Below are 23368 nucleotides of genomic sequence, written 5' to 3' on the forward strand. Positions count from 1 at the left end.
GCATGCTGACCCAGTGGGATTTGTGTTGGTGTGTGGAACTATGTTGTTGACTGGTAATCATGAGTCAATGCATTCCAGGTCATTTTATGGAGTAATGAAAGTACTGTAACAAATGACTTTCTGTGGTGATGTAAAATACTGCATTACTTTTAACAAAATTAGCAAGTGATGTTTAATACATTACTTTTTTGAGTAACAACCGCAGCACAATATATCTAACTAATTAAACAATTTGATGAAATTTGTATTCATCACTGTTACGCCCCACTTAAAAACGAAGTGCTGACTGGGGTGAGGGGTAACACAAAGTGAAAGAAAAAACATGAACTACTGGAGAATAGATGTCATGAAGCATGATTTATTGCCCAAAACTACTGCAGTAAAAGTAAACACAGGGAAGCTCTTTTCTTCAGGGTCTCCAAAGCCAAAACAACAAACAAAACACCCCCTTTAGCTCCCTGTCTAACCAAAAACAGGAGAAAACAGTTGAAACAAAAATGGCAGAGAACCCCTACCTGCTTCCACAACGATACGCACGCACGCACGCACGCACGCACGCACGCACGCACGCACGCACGCACGCACGCACGCACGCACGCACGCACGCACGCACGCACGCACGCACAAAGGCCCGCTGGCCAGAACACCACAGCTCTGGCAAAAATGGGGGAAGTGGCAGTTTAGGATGGCAGACTATATGCCGTGGCCGACGAGCTGGAACACACCTCAGCTGTGGCTCATGAGGCAGACCTGCAACACAAGAAAAGGAGGAAAAAAAATCTTCTACAGAGGGAGAGCCACTTGAGGTCAGCGACCGTAACAATCACCCTGGGGCGCCTCTGTCAGTGCGCCCCAGGGTGGCTGTGGCTACAATGTAGCTGCCATCACCAGTGTGGATGACTGGATGTGTAAAGTGCTTTGGGGTCGTTAGGGACTAGTAAAGCGCTATATAAATACAGACCATTTACCTTTTAATCCCAGCCCTGTCTGCAACACATTGTTTTATTTATCAAGTCTTTTACTTCATCTTTTGGAAGATGATAGATTAAAGACATTGGTCCGTATTTTTAAAATAAAATCTCAAAATACGTGAGATCTCTAGCTGCTCTGGCAACCTAAGAAATAAATGGTTAACATTATCAAAATGTGTGTTTTAACCAAAAAGATGATTTTTGACAGGCCCTAAGCTATTTTTGCTTTCAAAACAAAAATAAAACTTACTTTTCTTAATATCATCATTTCCATATCAGGTTTACTGACCCTGTGACTCTCTCTATAATCTGTAAATAAAATCAGTGCAGACAAATGGTCACAAGTAGGCCAGAAACACATGTATGTCAAAACTCTGATGTCAGATGGTAGGGGTGATTACAAGAAGCCATTTGGATTGCAAGGAATCGGTGTATTACTGTGTGCTGCTGTGTCTTGGCCTACAGTAAGTGTCGGGGATCAGCACTGCATCTGGAGTGTTACGTTTTTACTGGCCAACAAGCCAGACATGCATCTGCTGAAATGGGAGAAGAGAATGCCGGTATTAGCCAGTATCAAATGGCACAGTTAGGTGTTAGGGCACATTTTAACAAAAGCACTACCCCTTTACAGACAAACTGATCTGATAATCTTTTTTTATGTCCCAACAGGGTGATAATAATGTAAGGTTTACTTATATTTCCCTGCCCTCCGGATTTGGGTCCAATCAGTATTTTTGGGCCCAAATCCAGAAAAATGTCTGGGTAAAAAGATAACTGATGACCAAATATTTTACCCTCTATGTTAATTTTGAACTCTAGATTGGACGATACTCTTGCGCAATAATGTTTAGTTTTCCTCTCCCCTTCTGTACTGAATTATTTTGCCAACCCTGCAACCTCCGTTTTCGAGTCTGGATGCTGTAAGCACAGGGAGGAGGCGCAAGTGTTGTCTGGTATTTTCTCTATTCCCCATTGTCACATATTTGCTGTGGAGCTGTCAGGTAGCTATTGCCTAAAAATAGGAACCAGGCTGAGTCCCTTGGCACCTTAAAATAGAGGTCGAGCTGTGAAGTCACCTCTTGATTCAAGCTGCTGCAAGAAGTCCATTTATTTTACAGTGATGTTCACAGTGGACATTTGAGAAGCTTCTTCACTTTAAAATCATCACACTTGGAAAAGAAGGTCCTGCTTTAGATTACAGTCCAGACAATTCATTCACTTCCTTTCTGTTTAATAGTCACTTTTACATTTGATGTACAGAAATAAAAAAATGATTTTGTATTGTACTGTAGAAAGGTTCAACATACAGAGCTAATGTAGTTGTAGGAATTCTTGGATATTTGGGGAGTTGATTTTTTGCCAGGAGATGAATGAAAGTAAAGGTGGTTCTGGCTAAACATAAAAAACACCTGCAAGTTTAAATTTAAAGCTTGTAAAGCAGCATCTAAGTGATTGTTTGGTCATATGAGAAGATCATATTTATTCATGAGGACAGCTGCTGGCTGTAGGTACATACAGATGCAACACGGTGGGCCCAAAGATGGAGCTAAACATCCACGAGGAGCCACATGGAAAAAGGCTAAAAATGTTTCCTAATATGTTCACCTATGACTTTGATATTGAATTCATTATTGAAAACCCTTAAAGCTGTGTATAGCTATAAGAGTTTTACATGAAAAAAACATCTGCCTAATATTCTTTAACTCTATGATTGTCAGGGTTCCTGGGTCGTTGACCCAGTATTTTAAGTTCATGGTCACTGTTTATCCTCTGTACGTTCCACTTCCTGTTTTGTGTTAGCGTTACTCTGTGTGCATTATGTTCTAGTTCTTATTCCATGCATCGTTAGTTCAATTGTGTTCAGCTGCTCACTCACCTGTCACCTATCAGTCATTGTTCAGCCAGTGTATTTAAGTCCTCAGTTCTCTCCTGGTCGGCGTCGCGTCATTGATGTTGTCACTGCTGTCTGCGCCCCATGTTTGCCTTCCAAGTTCAGATCAGTCATTCAGTCATTCAGTCATTCAGCCAGCCAGCCAGCCAGCCAGCCAGCCAGCCATCTCCTGTTTTCATCATTCGTCCCTCACAATAAACACCCTGAATCTTCACCGTGAGTCCTGCGTTTGAGTCCTCTTCTCCACATCCACTCAGCAACCCCTGACAATGATACAGGATGTAATGCATTCACTTGATCAATTGTATTGTCCTTCTCTAAATTTACAATGTAATTATTTTGTAAATCCCAGGCTCATGGGATTTTGAGATTTATTAATAATTCAGAAGAGAGGAGATTATTATTTATCTCTTTTTTTTTTTTCTCAATTTGTAAGATAAATGTCCTGCTGCTGGCAGCGAACTCTATTTTATAACACAAGGCATGGTACTGCTAACATTTGAACTGTAATCTAAAGAGCTTTTCATGTTGTGACCTTCAACTTTTTCAGTTTGAAAGACGTCTCAGCGTTCCCGTTTCCAGCGACGGGTTCAAATCAGTGGTCATAAATACAGAAATGTGTGACTTGATGACTTGTTCCTCCATTTTGCCAGTGATAGACAGGAGACCTGACCCAACGGTAAGGTGCAGTAATAGATTATCATCGTATGATATTTCAGTATGACCGCTACTGTATATGGTCACTCCTTAGTGATTGTGTTTGTGGTGTAGAGGGGCCTCAGGCACCACCACTGTAACAGACCTGGGTTAAAACACACAGGAATAACTTAATGAAAGGACTAAAATATAAATTGAACACCTTCAACATAAAATTGAAATATTAATTCTTATGTGTTTTCTTATAAATACTTGTGAGGAGGAAGTAGCCCTTGTCTCATATTCTTATGTTTTGCCGACCTGCCGTACACACTCAGTAAAGAGGACGAGTGCCTTGACAGATAAATCCAGATCAAAAGCTTACTGAGCTCGACCCTGTTAAACGCTGCAGCTGCTGAGATTCAAAGTTGCAACATTTGCAAATTTACAGAAAGCGAGTACATGGTAGGCTGAAGCAGATGTGTTTGAGCTTCAGTGGCAATGCAAATGTGTTGGCACCCATTCAATGAGGCACATCTTTACAGTTCTGGATAAATAACAATATTTGTGTGATTGTCTTTAGTCGAGAACCTTTTAAGCTCGGTAAACATACAACAAAACACTGTCCTCGTATGTTTTAGCCTGGTCTGATTGTAGCTATTAGCATTTGTATCATGATCAACTTGCTGATGAAAAGTAGAGACTTTTTTTTCCCATCTTCCAGAAGACTGGTGACAAAACACTGGCTATTGATGTGCATAGGGATTTAGGATGTACACCAAATGTGTGAATGACAGAGAAAGAAGTAAGTGTGTCTGACATAGAGACAAAGAGTGTGTGTGTGCACGTGTATTAGCTTAATTTTACATGCCACTGTAGAAATTTCAGTTCTTGGCATTTATCTCTTTGTATGTTGTCACATTAAACGAACACAACAACTCTGTGTCTCATTTTGTTTGTCACGATCTCTTTTCTTATGTCGGTTTTATTCAACTCAGAAATTTTACTTATGGTGAAGCTAGTGGACGCCTTTGCTGACTAAAGTAATTATGTGCAACCAAAGTAGCAAACAGGTTTGGGCTTTTTATGAACACATTAAAGTTTATATGTTTTACCAGTGAGTCCAAAGTTCAAAGAGAGTTATTCTCTTTCACATTATTGCTGTAACAGATAATTCATAATAATAATGAATGAATAATATTCATTTTAGTTAAACATCTCCAGTCAAATTCAAAGTGAAAAGCCAAGACACATCACAAGGTTGCATTTAAAATTTCTTTATACCAGAATAGCTCTTCACTGAAAACGATTTGTTTCCATTGCTGTGGACTTTCCTGCTGGACTGTACAGCAAAACAACCTGAAGCTAGACGTGTGTTATTCAGAAGAAGTTTAATTGACCTTATTTGTTGAGTAATATTGGTGAAAAGAAAAGCTGTACTGTGATGTTTTACTGTATTTGTTCTCAGATGTCCTGTAAAAAACAAACAAACAAAAGATTGTCTAACAAAGGTGCCTGTTTGGGGTTCGTGTGGGGGCACTGACCTAGGCAGACCCACATTAGCCCACAGTGAGCTGCTTGCTGTGGTTGGTACTGGGCCCCATATATGTCCCATAGTGCAGCGGTCCCCAACCTTTTTGGTGCCACGGACCGGTTTATGCCCGACATTATTTTCACGGACCGGCCTTTAAGGTGTCGCGGATAAACACAACAAAATAAAACTAGTACCGGTACCAAAAAAAAGAAGATTTATTCATAACACACGTGAAAAGACCCAGGAAAACAGAGTAAACGATAAAAACGATAACAATAACGCTGAAAACCGATTTAAAAACCCTGAAAACTATACATTTCACACCTGAGCCTCAACTCTTGTGGCCTGGTACCAAACGACTCACGGACCGGTACCGGTCCGAGGCCCGGGGGTTGGGGACCGCTGCCACAGTGCATCACTGGCACCAACTGATATGGAGTGTAGACGAGAATGTTGCTTAACTTGGGGTCTGTATTGGTTAAGTGTAGATTTGCCCCTCCCACACAGCCCCACAGTGCACCTGCAGCGACTCGCTGTAGACCCACATTGGCATCTTTGCTGGGAACATCGTGTTATCTCACTCTAAGTTTTGACCCTGGTGTTAAAAAACATCACAGTATATTCTTAAAGTAATATAATAATTAAATCCTCCAGGAAGTTGACTTATCATCATCTCACTGAACACATTAGAGTTTATGTGTTGCCAGTTTTTTTTGACCATTTGGATCTCACAGCCAGACTTCTTAATAAACACTTCTCCTGCTAATTAGGAGTTGTTTCAGTTGGCACCGTGAGGACAGACTTTGCGTAATCAAAACAACAGTTTCTATCTTAAGAAAACAAACAAACACAGTGACAAAGGACTTGTTGTTTGAAGCAAAGTAGTTCATTATTGCTGCTGCTACAGGCATAGTTTGCAGCAGGAAAAATCCATCTGCAAATACAAAAACAAACGAAGACCTCACAGAGCAACGTACCAGTTGGTGTTAATGTCAGCACTAAACCTTTTTCCAAGACGTTTAATTTCTTAGTTCCACTCACTTTGTGCCACGGCTGCTAGGGCAGATGTGGACCCAAACGGGACTGACGAGGACTTAAACTGAAAACGTGCCTTTTATTGATGCAGCCCAAAACCATAAACACAAATGCAGGAATACAAAGACTAAACTAACAAAACCTAAACAGGGAGGAAACAAGTAAAAAGAAGACTAAAGACAGGGGAAATGTCACGGATGATACACAGACGAACCAGCAACAAACAGAAGAAGACACAGGGCTTAAATCCACAGAGGGATAACAAGGGAATGAGACACAGGAGGAGAGTACAGCGTGAGAGACCAAAGGGGATTGTATAAGAATTTCTTTTACCTAGGTATTTAATCGCATTATGTTATTGTATTAACATGTCTGACACTCATACTTGAGACAAATGGTAGGGGGTGTAGCAAAGATGTTGGGGAAACAGGAACTCCAGAGGACCAGTCTTTTGTCTCTTGAGGACTCTGGGAAGTAGCAAGGGAGTGTGAACCTTAAGGTGTGAAACAGCTGTGTACTGCCTTTGTTCCTGGATAAGGTATTTAACTGAGAGCTATGCTAGGCTCAGTGAGAACTCTGCTGACCGTCTGTCCCGCGGCCATGGAGGGCTCCACAAGCTTGGTTGTATGTTCTTTGTGTGTGCTTGGATTAAAAGAATGTTAGCTACCGCTCACCGCTCATCTGCAGGCTTTATTTAAGTGGAAAAACTTCCACAACAGAAGCAAAACTGAAAACATTAACATAGGACACAGACTTTCAAAGTAAAACAGGAAGCATAACACAGACACAAGGGGATACGGCAGCAAACGCTGAACACAGAAAGCGAAAATAAAAGACTGTTAATAATAAACAACACTAAACACTGGGTCCCTGACCATGACCGTGACATATTGAGCCATAACACAATAGTCTTGTTACTTGTGAATGATTTTAACCAAAATAATAAGCTTGTGGACTCACAAGTTCACAATAATTAGTTACTTTATCTCCAAGAAATTACTTCTTTATGTCCTACAATGTACATTCAAAACAATAAGCAGATGCGGGACAAGTGCAAATAAGAGATCTTTTGGATGGCTCCAGCACTGAAAAGATCTCTTTGTCACCACATTTGTGCCATACACATCCAGGAGAGCTGGCAGCCTGTGACGGAGCAGCATACCATGATAACTTAGATTAACTTACAGTAAGTAACACTGGCCATAATCAGAGAGCTTTCAACTCAGTCTGGGTTTTCGTGGAAAGATTTGTCTAAAAGCCAACAATCCATGATTTATTTCTCTCATTCATGCACCATTTATTACTATTATTGTATTATTATCATTTCGAAGCTTCTTTGTTGTTTTCTCAGCCCTAAGGGAGTTATCTTCAAAGAATATCTTTCCAACACTCAGTGGCCTACTTTACATTAGACATCAATATAATACTCCATTACCTGTGGCTATACTGCCCCCTGCAGCTAATATTGTGGTATTAACATTACTAATTGGTATAATAATGACATCTTTTGGCACATGTGACTACTATGCTTGGCTATTTATAGACTGATACTAGAATTTGCATTAATAATAGAACTAAAATAATAAATACTTTATTATTTAGAACGTTTCTGTTACTTTCATTTTCATTTTGTCACATTCCATATTAGAAATGTGACAAAATGAGAGTTGCACTTATTTGCAAAGTCATCATGTTTTTTTAGAAAATTGGAAAAAAATATGCTATTAATAATGCCGTTAGTCAAATTCATGTATAACTTTTAGGGTTGTTTTTTTTTTTGCATATTGATTATACTGAAATAGAGATGGTGACCCTAACAGTACAGAAGCATATAAAACAAGAACGCTGACAGTCTAACATGCATTATTGGTCTAAGTCATGAAAAGCATTTTTCTTGTCAGTTGGGAAGAAAATGACCCCACACTGTTATACCTTTTTCTCTCTGTGTTTTCCTTTTCTTTTCTTTTATACTTGAAAATGTGATCAAGGCGACTCATATTCACAGCATGTAATGACACTGACAGTCCAGGGCATTGTTGTTTGCTGTGCTAGGATTAGCATTTCAGACATATGTAATCCCTGTTACTCTTGCTGGATCCAACAAATATGTAGGAATTTGTATTAGAATTCGATTTTCGTGTAATATTCATATTCAACATTAGTCCTTTCATTTTATAACCACGTATCTACCTAGGGCCTCAGTGGAGCTGGGCTCTGTCTTCTTCATCATTAAATCTCTGATTGCTTCCATTTCCATTGTATATCAGATACTTTAAAGGTAAACTGTTTTATATGTTACATTCAAATCCTTAAAGATAAGCAGCAGATAGATCATAGCTCCAAACTACTCACCGCACAGTAAGTGGTGATAGAGGTACAAAAGCGTCTCCCTCAGGAGACTCAGGAAAGCAGGACTCTCCACACTTCATCTGACAACTTTCTACAGAGGCACCATTGAAAACATCCTGACACAAAGTTTTACAGCTTGGTTTGGCAGCTGCAAGTCCTACGAGAAGCATCAACTTAATAGGATTGTTAGGACTTCCAGGAGGATTGTTGGTGCCCCTCTCTCACCACTGGAGGAGATCTACAACCAGCGCTGCACACGCAGAGCTATCTCCATCATCAGAGACTCCAACCACTCCTGGTGGTTCAGCAGGTAAGGGGTGTGATGTTGAAATCCCAGGTGGACTTGTTGGTATCTCTGGAACAACACAGTCCATAACCCCGAAGTTTTGGATACACACAGCGTCTCCCTCCGAAAAAACACAAACAGGTTGGGTTCTGTGATCGTGGTGTTGCTTCTGCTCACTGTTTCTGTTCAATGTGTCTGGTTAGTTCAGGCTTGAGGAGGCTGAAACGAGTCCGGATCTGACGTTTCAGGAACAACTCTGCTGGTGTACGACCCGTCACAGTGTGCGGTGTACTGCGATACATGATAAGGAATTTTGCCAATCAATGACTGAGTGGCAATGTGGCCTTACCATCTGCTTCCAGCACATTCTTCATCAGGGGTCGTTTCAGGATTTTTACTGACCTCTCTACTGCTCCGTTTGATGCAGGATGATAGGCAGGTACAGCTGTGTGTCTGATCCCATTTAACTCCAAAAACTGATTGAACTCCTTTGACACAAGTTGAGGTCCATTGTCTGAAACAAGTTCTTCTGGAAGTCCATATGAAGCAAATAACCCTCTCAAAACCTCAATGGTGTTGTGTGAGGTAATGGATGACATAGGGAACACTTCCAACCATTTTGAATGACTTTCAAAGACAACTAAAACGTTCTGCTTGTCTTTTTCAGCAAAATCAATGTGAATCTGTTGCCAAACTCTCTCAGGCCACTTCCACGGATGGAGTGGTGCAACGGGTGGTGACTTCTGCACAGCCTGACAGACTGAGCAGCTTTGAACCAGTTCTTGTATATCACTATCGCAGCCTGGCCACCACAGGTAATTGCGGGCAAGTGATTTCATATGACAGATGCCTGGATGTTCATGATTCAGGTCTTCCAGCACTTCTGGAAGACACTTTTCCAGCTAGCTTTGGCCCTAGTATAGCCAGCAGTGGCTTGAGATCTGTTATGAGGGTGAATTTCCTTCCATACAGATATTTATGGAATTTCTTGACTCCAAAAATTATGGCAAGGGCCTCTTTTTCTATCTGGGCATACTTCCGCTCAGCTTCAGTTAATGTCCTTGATACAAATGCCACAGGCCTTTCCTCTCCATTTTCCATGACAGCAGAAAGGACCGCGCCCACCCCGTAAGGTCACGCATCACAGGCTAACTTCAATGCCAGATTTGTGCTGTAGTGCACCAACACGTTGTTCTGCAGCAGTAGACTTTTTGCATCTTTAAATGCTTTTTCACATCCCGTGGTCCAAATCCATTTAGCATCTTTTCTCAACAGGTTATCCAAAGGCTGAAGAATGGTGGACGGATTTTCCAGAAATTGACTAAGTAATTTGGAAGACCCAGGAAAGTAGGGCTGGGCCATATCATACCGTTCACGGTAATACCGGTATAATGTTGGGCAACGATAAGAAAATGAAATATCGAAAATCCAGAGACAGAGCCCCTTATAATCCTGTGTTCCTTATGTATGAACTCTGGTTGTGTTTACTGACCTCGAAACGATTTTATGTACACGGCGCTCGAAAATCTGTCAGATGTTTCAGTACGACTTTGCTAAGCTACGAAGCCGCACCGCTTGATGGATTGTTGGAGCATTACGGCTATCGTAGGCGGAGCCTCGTGGAGCGATACGTACTGTGCTTCAACATATTCATCAATATTACTGTGTTGTGTGTGTATGACCTCTTTTTAAGTTTTGTGGATATTATACATGGTTATGCTGAGGATATGTCAGCAAGGAATTTGCATTTGCACTGTTAAATTTTTATATAACTTTAATGCACATAAAACAGCTGCTTGTTTAAGTGAAAATACATTTATGGGTTTTTCTGTACTTGTTGTTGTAAAGTATTTTGTCTAGTGTCAATTATATCGTCATCGAACATTTACAAATGTATATGCCATCCATCCATTCACTTCCGCTTATCCTTTTCAGGGTCGCGGGGGGCGCTGGAGCCTATCCCAGCTGTCATAGGGCGAGAGGCGGGGTACACCCTGGACAGGTCGCCAGTCTGTCGCAGGGCCAACACACAGGGACAGACAACCATTCACACATAGTAGCAATTTGGATTATCCAATTAACCTATCCCCACAAGCTGCATGTCTTTGGACGGTGGGAGGAAGCCGGAGTACCCGGAGGGAACCCACGCAAACACGGGGAGAACATGCAAACTCCACACAGAAAGACCCCGGCCTGATGGTGGAATTGAACTTAGCACCTTTTTGCTGTGCAGCAACAGTGCTAACCACCGTGCCACCGTGCTGCCTGATAAATATTTTTGGTCATATGTCCCTGCTCTACAGGAAAGACTTCAGTTCAGTAAGGTTTGTTGTTTCTGGTGCATTTGTTATGGCTGCTACTTTTTCCTCTATCTTTGTCAATACGATGTCCCAGGTACTCCACACTTCTCTGAAGAAAATGTCACTTGTAACGTTTCACTTTGACGCCATGCTTCTCCAGACGTGTGAGTACTTCCTCCAACCTCTTCAAAAGCTCCCTTTCAGATGAAGCAGTGATAAGGATGTCATCCAAAAAGCAGGTCACATGATCCATCCCCTGAAGGATTTGATCCATCACAGACTGAAGAAGAGACGGATAACTGGAAACACCATAGCTGAGGCGATTGTACTTATAGAGACCTTTGTGTGTGTTGATGACCAGATACTTCTCTGATTCTTCATCTAACTGTAGCTGCTGATATGCATGAGGAAGGTCAAGCTTACTGAAGGATGTTCCTCCAGCTAAAGTAGCAAACAAATCTTCAGTATTAGGAAGTGGATATCTTTCCTCTTCACTGGTTGACACTGACTTTGTAGTGGCTTTAAATCCTTTGATGCAGCCTTGGTCATCCAAAAACACTGCGTGATGCTGCTGAATCACTTCTAGTACTTCTGGCCTTGCTTCTTTCTGCACCAGTACCTTGTGTACTGTGAATATCTGTTTCCAGTTCAGCTGTAGTTTCTTTAACCAGTTTCGTCCAATCAGAGCTGGTCTGTTTCCCTGAACAACGATCAGTGGTAGGGTGATGTTTTGGGTCTCATTGTCACGGTTCTGGGTCATTTTGACCCAGCTTTTTCAGCTTTTTATATTTTGCTATATTTCTATAGTGTTGATTATTATTCTAGAGTAAGTTCAGTGTCTGTCTGCGTCCTTGTAAATTGTTTCCTGTTTTACTTTGAAGGTTCGTGTCTGGTGTCAGTGTGTTCAGTTTACTCCTGTCTCTCATCCCTTGATTACTGCGTGTGTATATTAGCCCTGTGTTTCCTTCGTTCTCTGTCGCGTCGTTCACGTCTACTTACCCTCACTTCCCTGTGTGCTCTGTTTGCTTGCCAGCCAACCAGTTTAGTTATGCTGTATTCTCAGTTTAGGTAGTTTTGCTCTGTGCCTTTCCAGCAATAAAGCTGAGAACTCTGAGTTACATCTGCCTCTGCGAGTCTTGCATTTTGGGTCCTCTCCTCTTCAACTGCCTGCACACAGCCTTGACACTCATACTGTACTGGTGACATAATATATCCTGAGTAGGACTCGAGCTTTAGCCCACTGGCTGGTTTTATATGGAAATGAGTGAGATGCACCTGATAATACTTGTCTGATACACTGCTGATCCTGTATCCAGCAACATGGTGGTGTTCTTGTTTCCAAGCGCAACATTCACTGAGTATCCCTTCTCACTGGAGGTGATGGAGTACACTGAATATACTCCAAAAAGTTCAGCTTCATCATTCCTACTTGAGCATTCATCCTCAGTTTCCACATACTGAGTTTGCTGACTGAAGTTTTTATTTCTGCAAGCACGTGCAATGTCTTTTTCTTTTTTTTTTTTTGCACAAACATGACACTTTTCACTCTTAAATTTGCACTCACGAATGCTGAATGAATGCTGTTCACCACAACAATAACATGGTTGCTTCGCTCCTGTCCCCCTTCCAGCTCTTTGGCTTGTTAGTCTGTCCTTTCCATCCTTTGTTGGAAGAATTTGAAGCACTTGTCAAGGCATTTACTTGGTGAGGTTCATGGTGTCCTGAGAACTCCATCATATTCTTTGAAGTGGATGGATCCATGGATATAGCAATCTCACTTCAGTCTTTGTCTGAGCATTGTCTAACCATGGTAGTCCTTACCTTGCCTCTGTTTCAGTTTACTTGCTGAACATTTCTAATGTGTCTCTACCTGTGGCTAGGATGGCCCAGCAGAGTTCTGAGAGAGTGTTTGTTGTAGTGATGGTCAAATGAAGCATTGAAGCTTGTATTAAAAATGGTTCAATGCTCATCTTTGGTGCCATCTAGTGGCCAAAAATATGAAGAACAGCTTGAATGTACAAATTAAAATGAACCGCTTCATTGTGATTGCCCACTCTACCGAGCTGAGCTTCTGCTTAACCCTTTAAGACCTACCATAGAACCAAGTCCGCCAGAGCTTATATTATATTTTTACATGCTGTGGAGCCATTTTTGGGAGCATTTCAAGTTGCTATACATCAATACAACCATTACAGCCCAGATTTTAATAATATGTATGCATTAAGTCCATAGTAACTACATAAATTGCAAAAAAGTGCAATAAACTACAAAATAATTGAAAATCGTTTTTGTTTTTTTAACATATATTTCTAGTTAGGGAAATTTAAGAGGCTTATCCCTCAAAACTGTAAATACAAAAAAGTTGCACAAAATAGTTTCCCACCACAGGAAATTTATTTTAAGTGTCTTCATAGTTTTATTTTTGAAATGCACCAAATTTTATATACTACAGGAAAAACGAAAATAAATATTATAATGCAAATTTGCAAAAAAGTAGAATGTGCATCAAAATAAACTATTTCCAGCAGTGCAATATGAGTCCTAAGCATCCCAGAAACGACACAGAAAGTCAGAAAGTCAAACATAACTTTTAAAAACACCAGTATAGGCTCATGAGGCCCGGACGGTAAAAAACTACATTTCCACAAAATGACGTCACTTACGGTTTCGGGCAGGTCATGCGGACATGCAAAAGTTCGCGCTGACGTCTATTCCAACATAGGAAGTGTTATGAACAGCTGATCGGATCGGCAAAGCGTGTTTCTGGAATATTATGTTTTTGTTGCTGCAATCGCTTTTTATGCAGTTTTTGCAAAGCTATATGTGGAAGGAAACTGTGACCGAGGACAAGCTGATGGCATAAGATGTAAGTACAACTCCTCCAGTTTCATATGCAAAAAAAATTATTGCGCTAGCTCACGTGGTTGCAGAGCTACCGGGATTTAAAAATAGTTACGCAAAACAGAGCGTGCCCGCTCTGACCGGTTTTAAAGGGTTAATATAATGTGACAATTTTGTGTGATTGTAGAATACACTCCACACACAAACTGTTTTATACTCACAGATGTCACATTTATTTATGGTTCTTTTGTGCAACAACCAACAGTCTGGTCAGCACTGGTCTCAGCTTTTCCAACCAACTTCTCTCGTCTCACTCCTCACTAAAAAGGGGGGAAAAGACCATCATCAGTCCAAATGCCACCAGCTTGGTGGTCCGAGCACAGGGTGAATGAGCGCCCCAGGAGGTAATAGCGAAGGGAGTTGACCGCCCACCGGATAGCCAGGCACTCCTTTTCTACAGTGCTGTACCACCTTTCATGCTCCGTCATCTTCTGGCTGATGTAAAGCACAGCCCGGTCTACCCCCCTTACATGCTGGGACAAAACGGCCCAAGCCCTCTGTTTGAGGTGTCAGTCTGCAGAACAAAAGGGAGGGAAAAGTTAGGAGTGTGGAGCAGCGGTTCCCTACAGAGAGCTCTTTTTACCTGCACAAACACTGCCTGGCACGGCCCCGCCCACTGGACCAGATCTGGACCACCTTGCGGGTGAGATCAGTCAAGGGGCTGATCAAACCCGGATCAGGCAAATGAAACGGCGGTAGTAATCCGCCAGCCCAAGGAACCGTCTCAACTCCTTTTTAGTCTTGGGGTGCGGGCAGGATGCAATAGCTGCCGTCTTCTCCACCTGTGGATGCGCATGCCGGCCCCGCGAGTGGTACCCCAGATCCTGTACCTCCCTCCATCCAACCGCACACTTCTTCGGGTTGGCCGTGAGCCCCGCCTGCCTCAGGGACTCCAGGACTACGTCCACCCCCTGCACATGCTCCGCCCAGGTGTCACTATTGATGATCATGTCATCCAGGTAGGCGGATGACCCGGTCCATGAGGCACTGAAAGGTGGTTGGGGCTCTGAACAAGCCAAATGGAAGCATAATGAACTGGTAGAAATATCCTGTCTCAGAGTGATGCTGAAAAACTAGTTCATGCATTTATTACTTCCAGGCTGGACGACTGTAATTCATTATTATCAGGATGTCCAAAAAACTCACTGAAAAGCCTTCAGCTAATCCAAAATGCTGCAGCAAGAGTACTGACAGGGACTAGAAAGAGAGAGCAGATTTCTCCTGTTTTGGCTTCCTGTTAAATCCAGAATTCAAAATCCTGCTCCTCACATACAAGGTCTTAAATAATCAGGCCCCATCTTATCTTAATGACCTTGTAGTACCATATCACCCTATTAGAGCACTTCACTCCCACTCTGCAGGCCTACTTGTTGTTCACATGCTAAAAACCAGCCCTGGAGTGGTGTGGCTATGTCAGCAGCCTATATGTGTGTGTGTGTATGTATATATATATATATATATATATGTGTGTGTGTGTATATGTATATATATATATGTGTGTGTATGTATATATGTATATATATGTTGTACTGTGTATGTGACAAATAAATTTGTCTTATATTTTCGGTTTACTCCCTCTGAACAATTTGCTCAACTCATCTCTCTCCTTCACCAGACTCACCAGAGAAGCAGTTTCAGCCTCTCTCCATGCTTTAAGGAGGTTGAGATGATAAATCCGTCCTTAGAACATGCTGTAGGTATTACAGGTACTGCACTGCAGTGGTTTGTATCATATCTATCTAATAGACTCCAATTTGTGCATGTAAATGGAGAGTCCTCTTCATACACTGAGGTTAATTATGGAGTTCCACAGGGTTCAGTGCTAGGACCAATTCTGTTTACATTATACATGCTTCCCCTAGGCAGCATCATTAGAAGACATAGCATACATTTTCACTGCTATGCAGATGACACCCAGCTCTATCTGTCCATGAAGCCAGATAACACACACCAATGAGTTAAACTGCAGGAATGTCTTAAAGACATAAAGACCTGGATGGCCGCTAACTTTCTGCTTCTTAATTCAGATCAAACTGAGGTCATTGTACTCGGCGCTGAAAAGCTTAGAAATGTGGTATCTAACCAGATTCTTACTCTGGATGGCATTACCTTGGCCTCCAGTAACGCTGTGAGGAACCTTGGAGTCATTTTTGACCAGGACATGTCCTTCAACGCACATATTAAACAAATATGTAAGACTGCGTTCTTCCATTTGTGCAACATCTCTAAAGTTAGAAATATCCTGTCTCAGAGTGACGCTGAAAAACTAGTTCATGCATTTATTACTTCCAGGCTGGACTACTGCAATTCATTATTATCAGGATGTCCAAAAAACTCAATGAAAAGCCTTCAGTTAATCCAAAATGCTGCAGCAAGAGTCCTGACAGGGACTAGAAAGAGAGAGCAGATTTCTCCTGTACCATATCACCCTATTAGAGCACTTCGCTCTCGCTCTGCAGGCCTACTTGTTGTTCCTAGAGTATTTAAAAGTAGAATGGGAGGCAGAGCCTTCAGTTTTCAGGCCCCTCTTCTGTGGAACCAGCTTCCAGTTTGGATTCAGGAGACAGACACTATCTCTACTTTCAAGATCAGGCTTCAAACTTTCCTTTTTGCTAAAGCATATAGTTAGGGCTGGACCAGGTGACCCTGAATCCTCCCTTAGTTATGCTGCAATAGACGTAGGCTGCCAGGGATCCCCATGATGCATTGAGTTTTTCCTTTCCAGTCACCTTTCTCACTCACTATGTGTTAATAGACCTCTCTGCATTGAATTATATCTGTTATTAACCTCTGTCTCTCTTCCACAGCATGTCTTTATCCTGTTTTCCTTCTCCCACCCCAACCGGTCGCAGCAGATGGCCGCCCCTCCCTGAGCCTGGTTCTGCTGGAGGTTTCTTCCTGTTAAAAGGGAGTTTTTCCTTCCCACTGTCGCCAAAGTGCTTGCTCATAGGGGGGTCATATGATTGTTGGGCTTCTCTCTGTATCTACTGTACAATTCAAAGCGCCTTGAGGCGACTTTTGTTGTGATTTGGCGCTATATAAATAAAATTTAATTGAATTGAAAATCTGCTCAGCCCCTCCCCTGTCAGACCGTGCGACCTCATAGTCAACGTCCCCAACTCACCGTGTGACCACAAAGGGTCCTTGCCGCTTGGCAAGCTGGAAGAAGGGAGCAATACAAGCACTTTGTCTCCCAGTGAAAATTGCCCAAGTCTAGCCCCTCTGTTATACAGGCGTTACCGACGCTGCTGAGCCTGGAGCTGGTGATCTGATCTGTGCAGCTCAGGACAGGACTGCGACTTCTCTCACCCTTAATAGTGATTCTTATTAGGCAGATACAGTGAAGACTGACTGGAAAGTGAGAGGGGGACACATGCGGCAAAAGGCCACAGGTCATACTTGAACCCAGGTCAACCACTCTCAGCTATGCAGCATATGGTCACCTGCTCAGCCAACTGAGCTAAACCAGCGCCCAGTAAATAAAATCTTAACGCAAATGTTAATGGTAATATAACCCTTGTGGTGGGTTATGAGTTTCAACCCAATTTTTGGTGACCTCAGCGTTAAACATTGGTCAATGTAACCCATTTTTTTTTCATAATTATCCTAACCCAGTGTGCTGGGTCAAACCAACAACCCAACCCTGTTAAGCTGAAACAACCCAGGGTTAGCTCGGTCCAAATTTGACCCAGCACTGGATTACAAATTGGGTTATTTTTAACCCAGCATTTGTTAGTGTGTGTGTAACAATGCTGCCCAGAACACCTTGAATGATTAAATTCAGGAAGTAAATGCTTCAGATTCTGGGGTCGAAGCCATTCTCTCACAATCCAAGGAAAGTAAAATGCACCCTTGTCTTTTTCTCTGGTCATCTCTCTCCAGTGGAACGCAACTATGACATCGGTGACCGGGAAGTACTGGCTGTCAAGATGGCACTGGAGGAATGAAGACACTGGCTGGAGGTGTCCAAGCACCGTATCGTATGGACTGGTCACAAGAACCTTGCATACCTCAGACAGAGAAGGTGAAGAGTGAAAGCTCCTTCCCCAGGATATTGGGCACGCAGACTGGGATCAAACCACCAAACTTCTGAATAATAGATGACTTGCTCTACGTCCTCAGCTATTGCGAGTGTAGCGCTGAACTGTGTAGCTCAGCACAGGACTGTGACTTCTCTCACTCTTAACAGTGATTCTTGGTGGAAAACGAAGCGCAACAATTAAACATGTCCCCATGCAACACAGAATGTAAACATAGCCCCTAGGTTCCCAGGTAGTATTGTAAAATCAGTACAGTATAGTAAAGTATAGTAAAGTAAAAATCAATCCATAATAGCTCACATTGAAAATGTATCCAAACAAAACACATATCAAGTGGAAACATTTTGAAAGAGTTTTTTGAGTGCCTTATGTTTTCAAGGGGATTTTCCCCTCAGAAAACCTAAATAAATTGCAGAATACATTTTTAAGCAATATATTGCACACAATTGCCAGATATAGCTATGATTCAAATAAAAACTTGTAGACTGTTCAGTTTAGATTAGTCCTGGTCTCAGAGCACTAGTGACAACCAGTGTTGGTCAAGTTACTTGAAAAAAGTAATCAGTTACTAATTACTGATTACTTCCCAAAAAAAGTAATCCCGTTACTTTACTGATTACTTATTTTCAAAAGTAATTAATTACTTAGTTACTTAGTTACTTTTTAAAAACACGATTTACAACCTGAATAGGTGATAAAGTGATAGATCTTTCAGCCCAATTCTACTTTTTCTGCATAATCATCATACAAAATGTAATCAAATGGAAAAGTCTCTTTTTAAAACTTGTTTTATTAGTTTTAATCTTTTAACTTTATGCATCAAGCAAACATTTAATTATCTGCAACATTCTCTGACTGGAAGAAATTAGTTTGACATTTAAACCTATTTTCTGCACATTCCAGCACATAAAATAAAATATTTTTTGTGTTTACACTCAGTCTTTCAAATAGATGCAAATAAAACACAGCAGAAAATAAATAAAGTCACAGACTAGCGGTCCTGTTGCTCTATTTTCACCTGTAAAGCAGGAGTGGGGTAGGCGGAGGGTTACCCTGGTGCAGGTGTGCAGCGGTCAGTGGAAGAATCCGCGAGTTTCTCTGTGAGTTTCCCATTACGTCGTAGCTACTCGGTGCTTGTTTGGAAGTTTAGGGGTTTTTTTCGCTGTAAAAAGAAGTTTTCTTCCCACGCACAACGGACACTAATGTTTTTGTCACTTTTTATGGAATCAAACTCAAAGTAAGGTCAGTACTTCCACGCTTTAAACGCTGCACGCTCATACTCTCTCTGCACTCGATATATGATCCATTGTTGATCTGCACACAGCTGTTGTCACGAACGTCGCACTCGCTTACGTCACTGTCATGAGACACTCGCAAAAAATCACGGTTTTAGTAACGCAGTAACGCAGCGTTCCTACGGGAAAGTAACGGTAATCTAATTACCGTTTTTGCAATAGTAATTCCTTACTTTACTCGTTACTTGAAAAAAGTAATCGGATTACATCTCTGGTGACGACAGACTATCAAAATAAGACAGGAAAACCCTTACACTGTGTTTAATTCTACTTCCCCTCCCACCTGTTTTCTGTTACCTTGTTGTCCTGTATGTAGATTTGCTCCTGCCTTATATTATGCTATTTTGTAGGTTTTCAGCAGTTAAAGCTGTTTTTGAATTTCATAGCTTGTCTTTGTGTCCAGTTCCTGTTTGCCACATAGCGAGCCTTGGCACTCAAAAAATTCTAATTTTCTTGCAATTATTTAATGGTTTTATTTCAAGGTTTTACATTGTTAAAACTAGTAACCTAGCAACTTTGATGGGGTGAGGAAAACTGCAACAAAGCAAGCAGTTTGAGCAGGTTAACAAAAACAAGTTCAACAGAAGAACCAATGATAAACAAAAACACAAGGAAAAAAACACAACCTGAACAATACAGGCTAAACATATGGTAACAAGGAAAATGGATATGAGCAAAAGAGGAGAAATGAAGCAACCACATCCACAGCTAACTCTTATCTCAACTCTCCATTTCTCAAGTTTAACTTACAGATGTCAAGGATACACATCATTTTTACCTTTAATGATATTTTAGGATAAGGTTTTATGATAAATTTCACGTATGGCGCCCAGTGCGCTGACCTAAATCTGTGAACATCAAAGTCAACTCATCCTGATGCTTTAGTCATTTTTTGTTAATACCGCTGGAAGCATGAGATCTGACCACCTGCAGGTGAAAGATGAGTCCACGGGTGACTCACTTTGATATTTTTCACACTTCACCATCAACTCTGTGCGGAAACTCGACACCCAACGAATCCGCCGATAGATTCGTTGGGTGTCGAGTTATACGCTTGGCCCGTGATGAGCTATTCCCCCAACACCCTGCTATTTAGAGGTGGGAATGCGCTAAGACCCAGCCCCCCCTACACACCTGCTCCTCTCCGTCTGCGCCCCTGTGACAGACTGATCAGTGCTCCTCTTGACTTTGTCCACTGCTTCACCACAGTTCTACACCGTGCGCTCTACCTTTGACATTTCGCGCTGCCCCCTGGTGGATTTTAATCAGTCCGTTCATTAATTAGCATTAAAACCGGTGCGTTTTGTCGATGGCGGAGGGTGTGCGCCCTGAGGACTATTGTGATGAGCCGGCAGAAGACGAGTTTGGAGAAATCATCAAGTGTCGATCTGGTAGGAAACCACAACATCCCCTCCCTCTCTCTCTCTCTCTCTGTGTGTGTGTGTGTGTGTGTGTGTGTGTGTGTGTGTGTGTGTGTGTGTGTGTGTGTGTGTGTGTGTGTGTGTTTCCTGTACATAACTGATACACAGTTTGAGAGGAGCTGAGCGCATTACTATGGTTCCATGTGAAAATCCGTCCATGTCTATGTGTGAATCCACTTTTTCTGTAAACATTCGCTAGATTAAAAATATATTTGAAGTCATTTATTGCTGTTTAGACGTCACTGGCAATTTATAGTGTTTATAATTGGTAAAATGTTCCAAATATTTTTGTTTCTGAAAATAATAACTGCCTTTCCGATAAGTCTGTTTGCTTCCTATAGAGGAGGGTGAGGCCTGTTGTGGCCATTATCAAATCTAAAAACAGTTCATGTTTGCGACCCTCGTCTTGTTGTTGTATGTCAGAGTGAAGTCATTTAGTCACAGCGTCACAGATTGGACAAAAGCCAGATTTGTCTTTGCTATGGTGCTCTTGTGCTGTAAATCTTGTACTGTACATGTAGCCACACATGTGCTTATTAGTGAGAGTCATTACAAAATGCTTCACTGGGAGTCATTTTGAAATGTCCGTGTCCAAAAACAATAAAATACATAAAAAATACTTTCACTGGATCTGACACGTGTGCAAAATTTCACGAGTTTTTGAAAATGTTAAAGCCCTCAAAAAGGAAATTATGTATCTGTTCCATCATAAGAAATGGAATTAGGGCCTTTGCGCTGTCAGTGCTCGGGGTAATGAGGTAATTTAACACTATTAGCACTACTGAAACATAACTACTGTATAACTAAAAACTAGATATACTAGAAATAACTCAAAAACAAAAAACTAACAAACAGAAAACAAAAGTCTCTATAATATGACAATATCCAAAAAACACAAACAAAATCCATCGACGGTGACAGAAATAATTCAACCTCCTGAAATTTTCCTAATTATTTAAATTTTTGGTATCACATTACAGATCATTTTGACCCTTTTTGTAAGTATTGTACATAAGACTGAAGCAATCAGATAATTCTTAAAGACAGTAAGAGTTTGAATTGTTTGTATTGATAATGAAAACAACCGATGACTCTGGATTTGAAGGACTCCTCTGAGGTAGTTTCTTACATTATGTGACATTCTGCCGTTTTATCATCCAAGGTTGAGCCTGTATGTTACAAGATCCCCAAATATGCATGTGTCCTCTCTCTCTATATATATACATATATATATATATATATATATATTCCAATACTTTCATCGGTGTGCCATAGGGTCAGTTATGTTACCTCATTTCATGACTGCAAGTGACTTGCAATTATAGTAAAATATTCTAGGAATTTTAATAAATAAATAAATATATCTGTTTTCTAAAACACAGTCATGGATGTACATATGGTGGAGCTGATATAGTGCACTTTAATTGAGCAAATGAGCAATTAATGAAATCGTATGTATCAAGTCTGGGATTGTCAAACACCCAGTCATTTTATGTAATGCTCCAAGTATTGTTAATATCATTTCATTCATTAAATAATTCCTGGTGTAACATGGCACATGGCTAAAATGCTCTGGTGGAGGTTGTTTTGTATGTGAACTGTGACCCAGACACTGTTGCTTGCATTGCGTTGGAGGCTGTGGGGAGTCTATTTCCAGTTAATGATCTTGTAAAGGGGCGTGGCCTGGCGTGGTCCATGGAGTGGTGAGAGTCACGAGCTTTTGCTTCCTTGGGCACTGCTTTCCTTTAGCCTGTCTGCTTGTGTAAATATATTTTTTTCTTTTGGGACTTCTTAAATAAAGCTTTAATAAATGAATAAAGCCCCACTCTCTCTGACATACACAGACTTTCTCTTGTTTCTATGTCTCTCTCATTGACTCCCCCATGGTACAGCTGGTGGGTCATCTCAAGCTGGAAATAGCATTCAGCTGGCCTGATGCACGGCTGCTGCACAGTGTCAGATAGCCTAGTTTGGGAGAGTGCCATACTTTCTCTCTCTCTCTCTATTTTCACTTTCTTTTGCTCCTCTTTTTCCAACCTTCAATTTTTCTTTCTTACTTGCTTTCCCACGCCCTCTCTCTTCCTTCCACTTAGTTTACATCTTCTCCTCTGCTCCCCATCAGCAGATTCTTTTTCTCTGTCTTGTTCTCATGTGCCACCCTCCGCTGTCTCCCTGTCTTATATTTTACCACCCGATCTATTTCTCAGTGTATGACTACGGCTGTCTGTCAGAGGCCAAATCCAACAGTCTGTCTCCATGCTCTGGGCATCTCTGCAGATATTTAACATACCGAGCTATAAATGCTTGTATCCAGGCATCTAAAAAAGACCCAAAACACACTGAATGGAAAACAATTAGAAATTTCCAGTTGTTGTCTTTCCGAAATATTCTATAAAAATATTGTGAATATATCCAGAAAACAGCAATTCGATATAATTTTGGTTGTTTAACATCACAAAATGTTGAACAATTGATATAAAAAAGACCATCTGCACAGCTAAGAAAAATATACCAGCTTACACATAATATTTTATACAGATGCAACAATTATTAAACCTCACAGGGCGCATTTGTCAGGCCCACAGAGGTATGAAAACCATAAAATGATGCCTGTCTTACAACTACAAGATAACTTAAGAGAACAGTCAAGACATGCAATAAACTGCAAATGCTCACTTATGTCCAAAATGTCTGTGAGGACATTTATCA

At 41.3% G+C, this 23368-nt stretch overlaps 1 protein-coding gene across 3 annotated transcripts in view; it reads left to right on the top strand.

The window, feature by feature from the left end:
• Window positions 1-20394: 20394 nt before the first annotated feature.
• Window positions 20395-23368, top strand: part of dmd (dystrophin) — a 301323-nt gene continuing 298349 nt past the window's right edge. For all 3 annotated transcript variants that reach the window (XM_087836862.1, XM_087836863.1, XM_087836864.1), the window contains exon 1: window positions 20395-20629. In XM_087836862.1, the coding sequence (XP_087692988.1) occupies window positions 20548-20629 (82 nt within the window). In that variant the 5' untranslated portion in view covers window positions 20395-20547. The remainder of the gene's footprint in view (window positions 20630-23368) is intronic.

Source organism: Neolamprologus brichardi, chromosome 23 (assembly GCF_056152115.1).
Source record: "Neolamprologus brichardi isolate AB-2024 chromosome 23, ASM5615211v1, whole genome shotgun sequence".
Lineage (NCBI taxonomy): Eukaryota > Metazoa > Chordata > Actinopteri > Cichliformes > Cichlidae > Neolamprologus > Neolamprologus brichardi.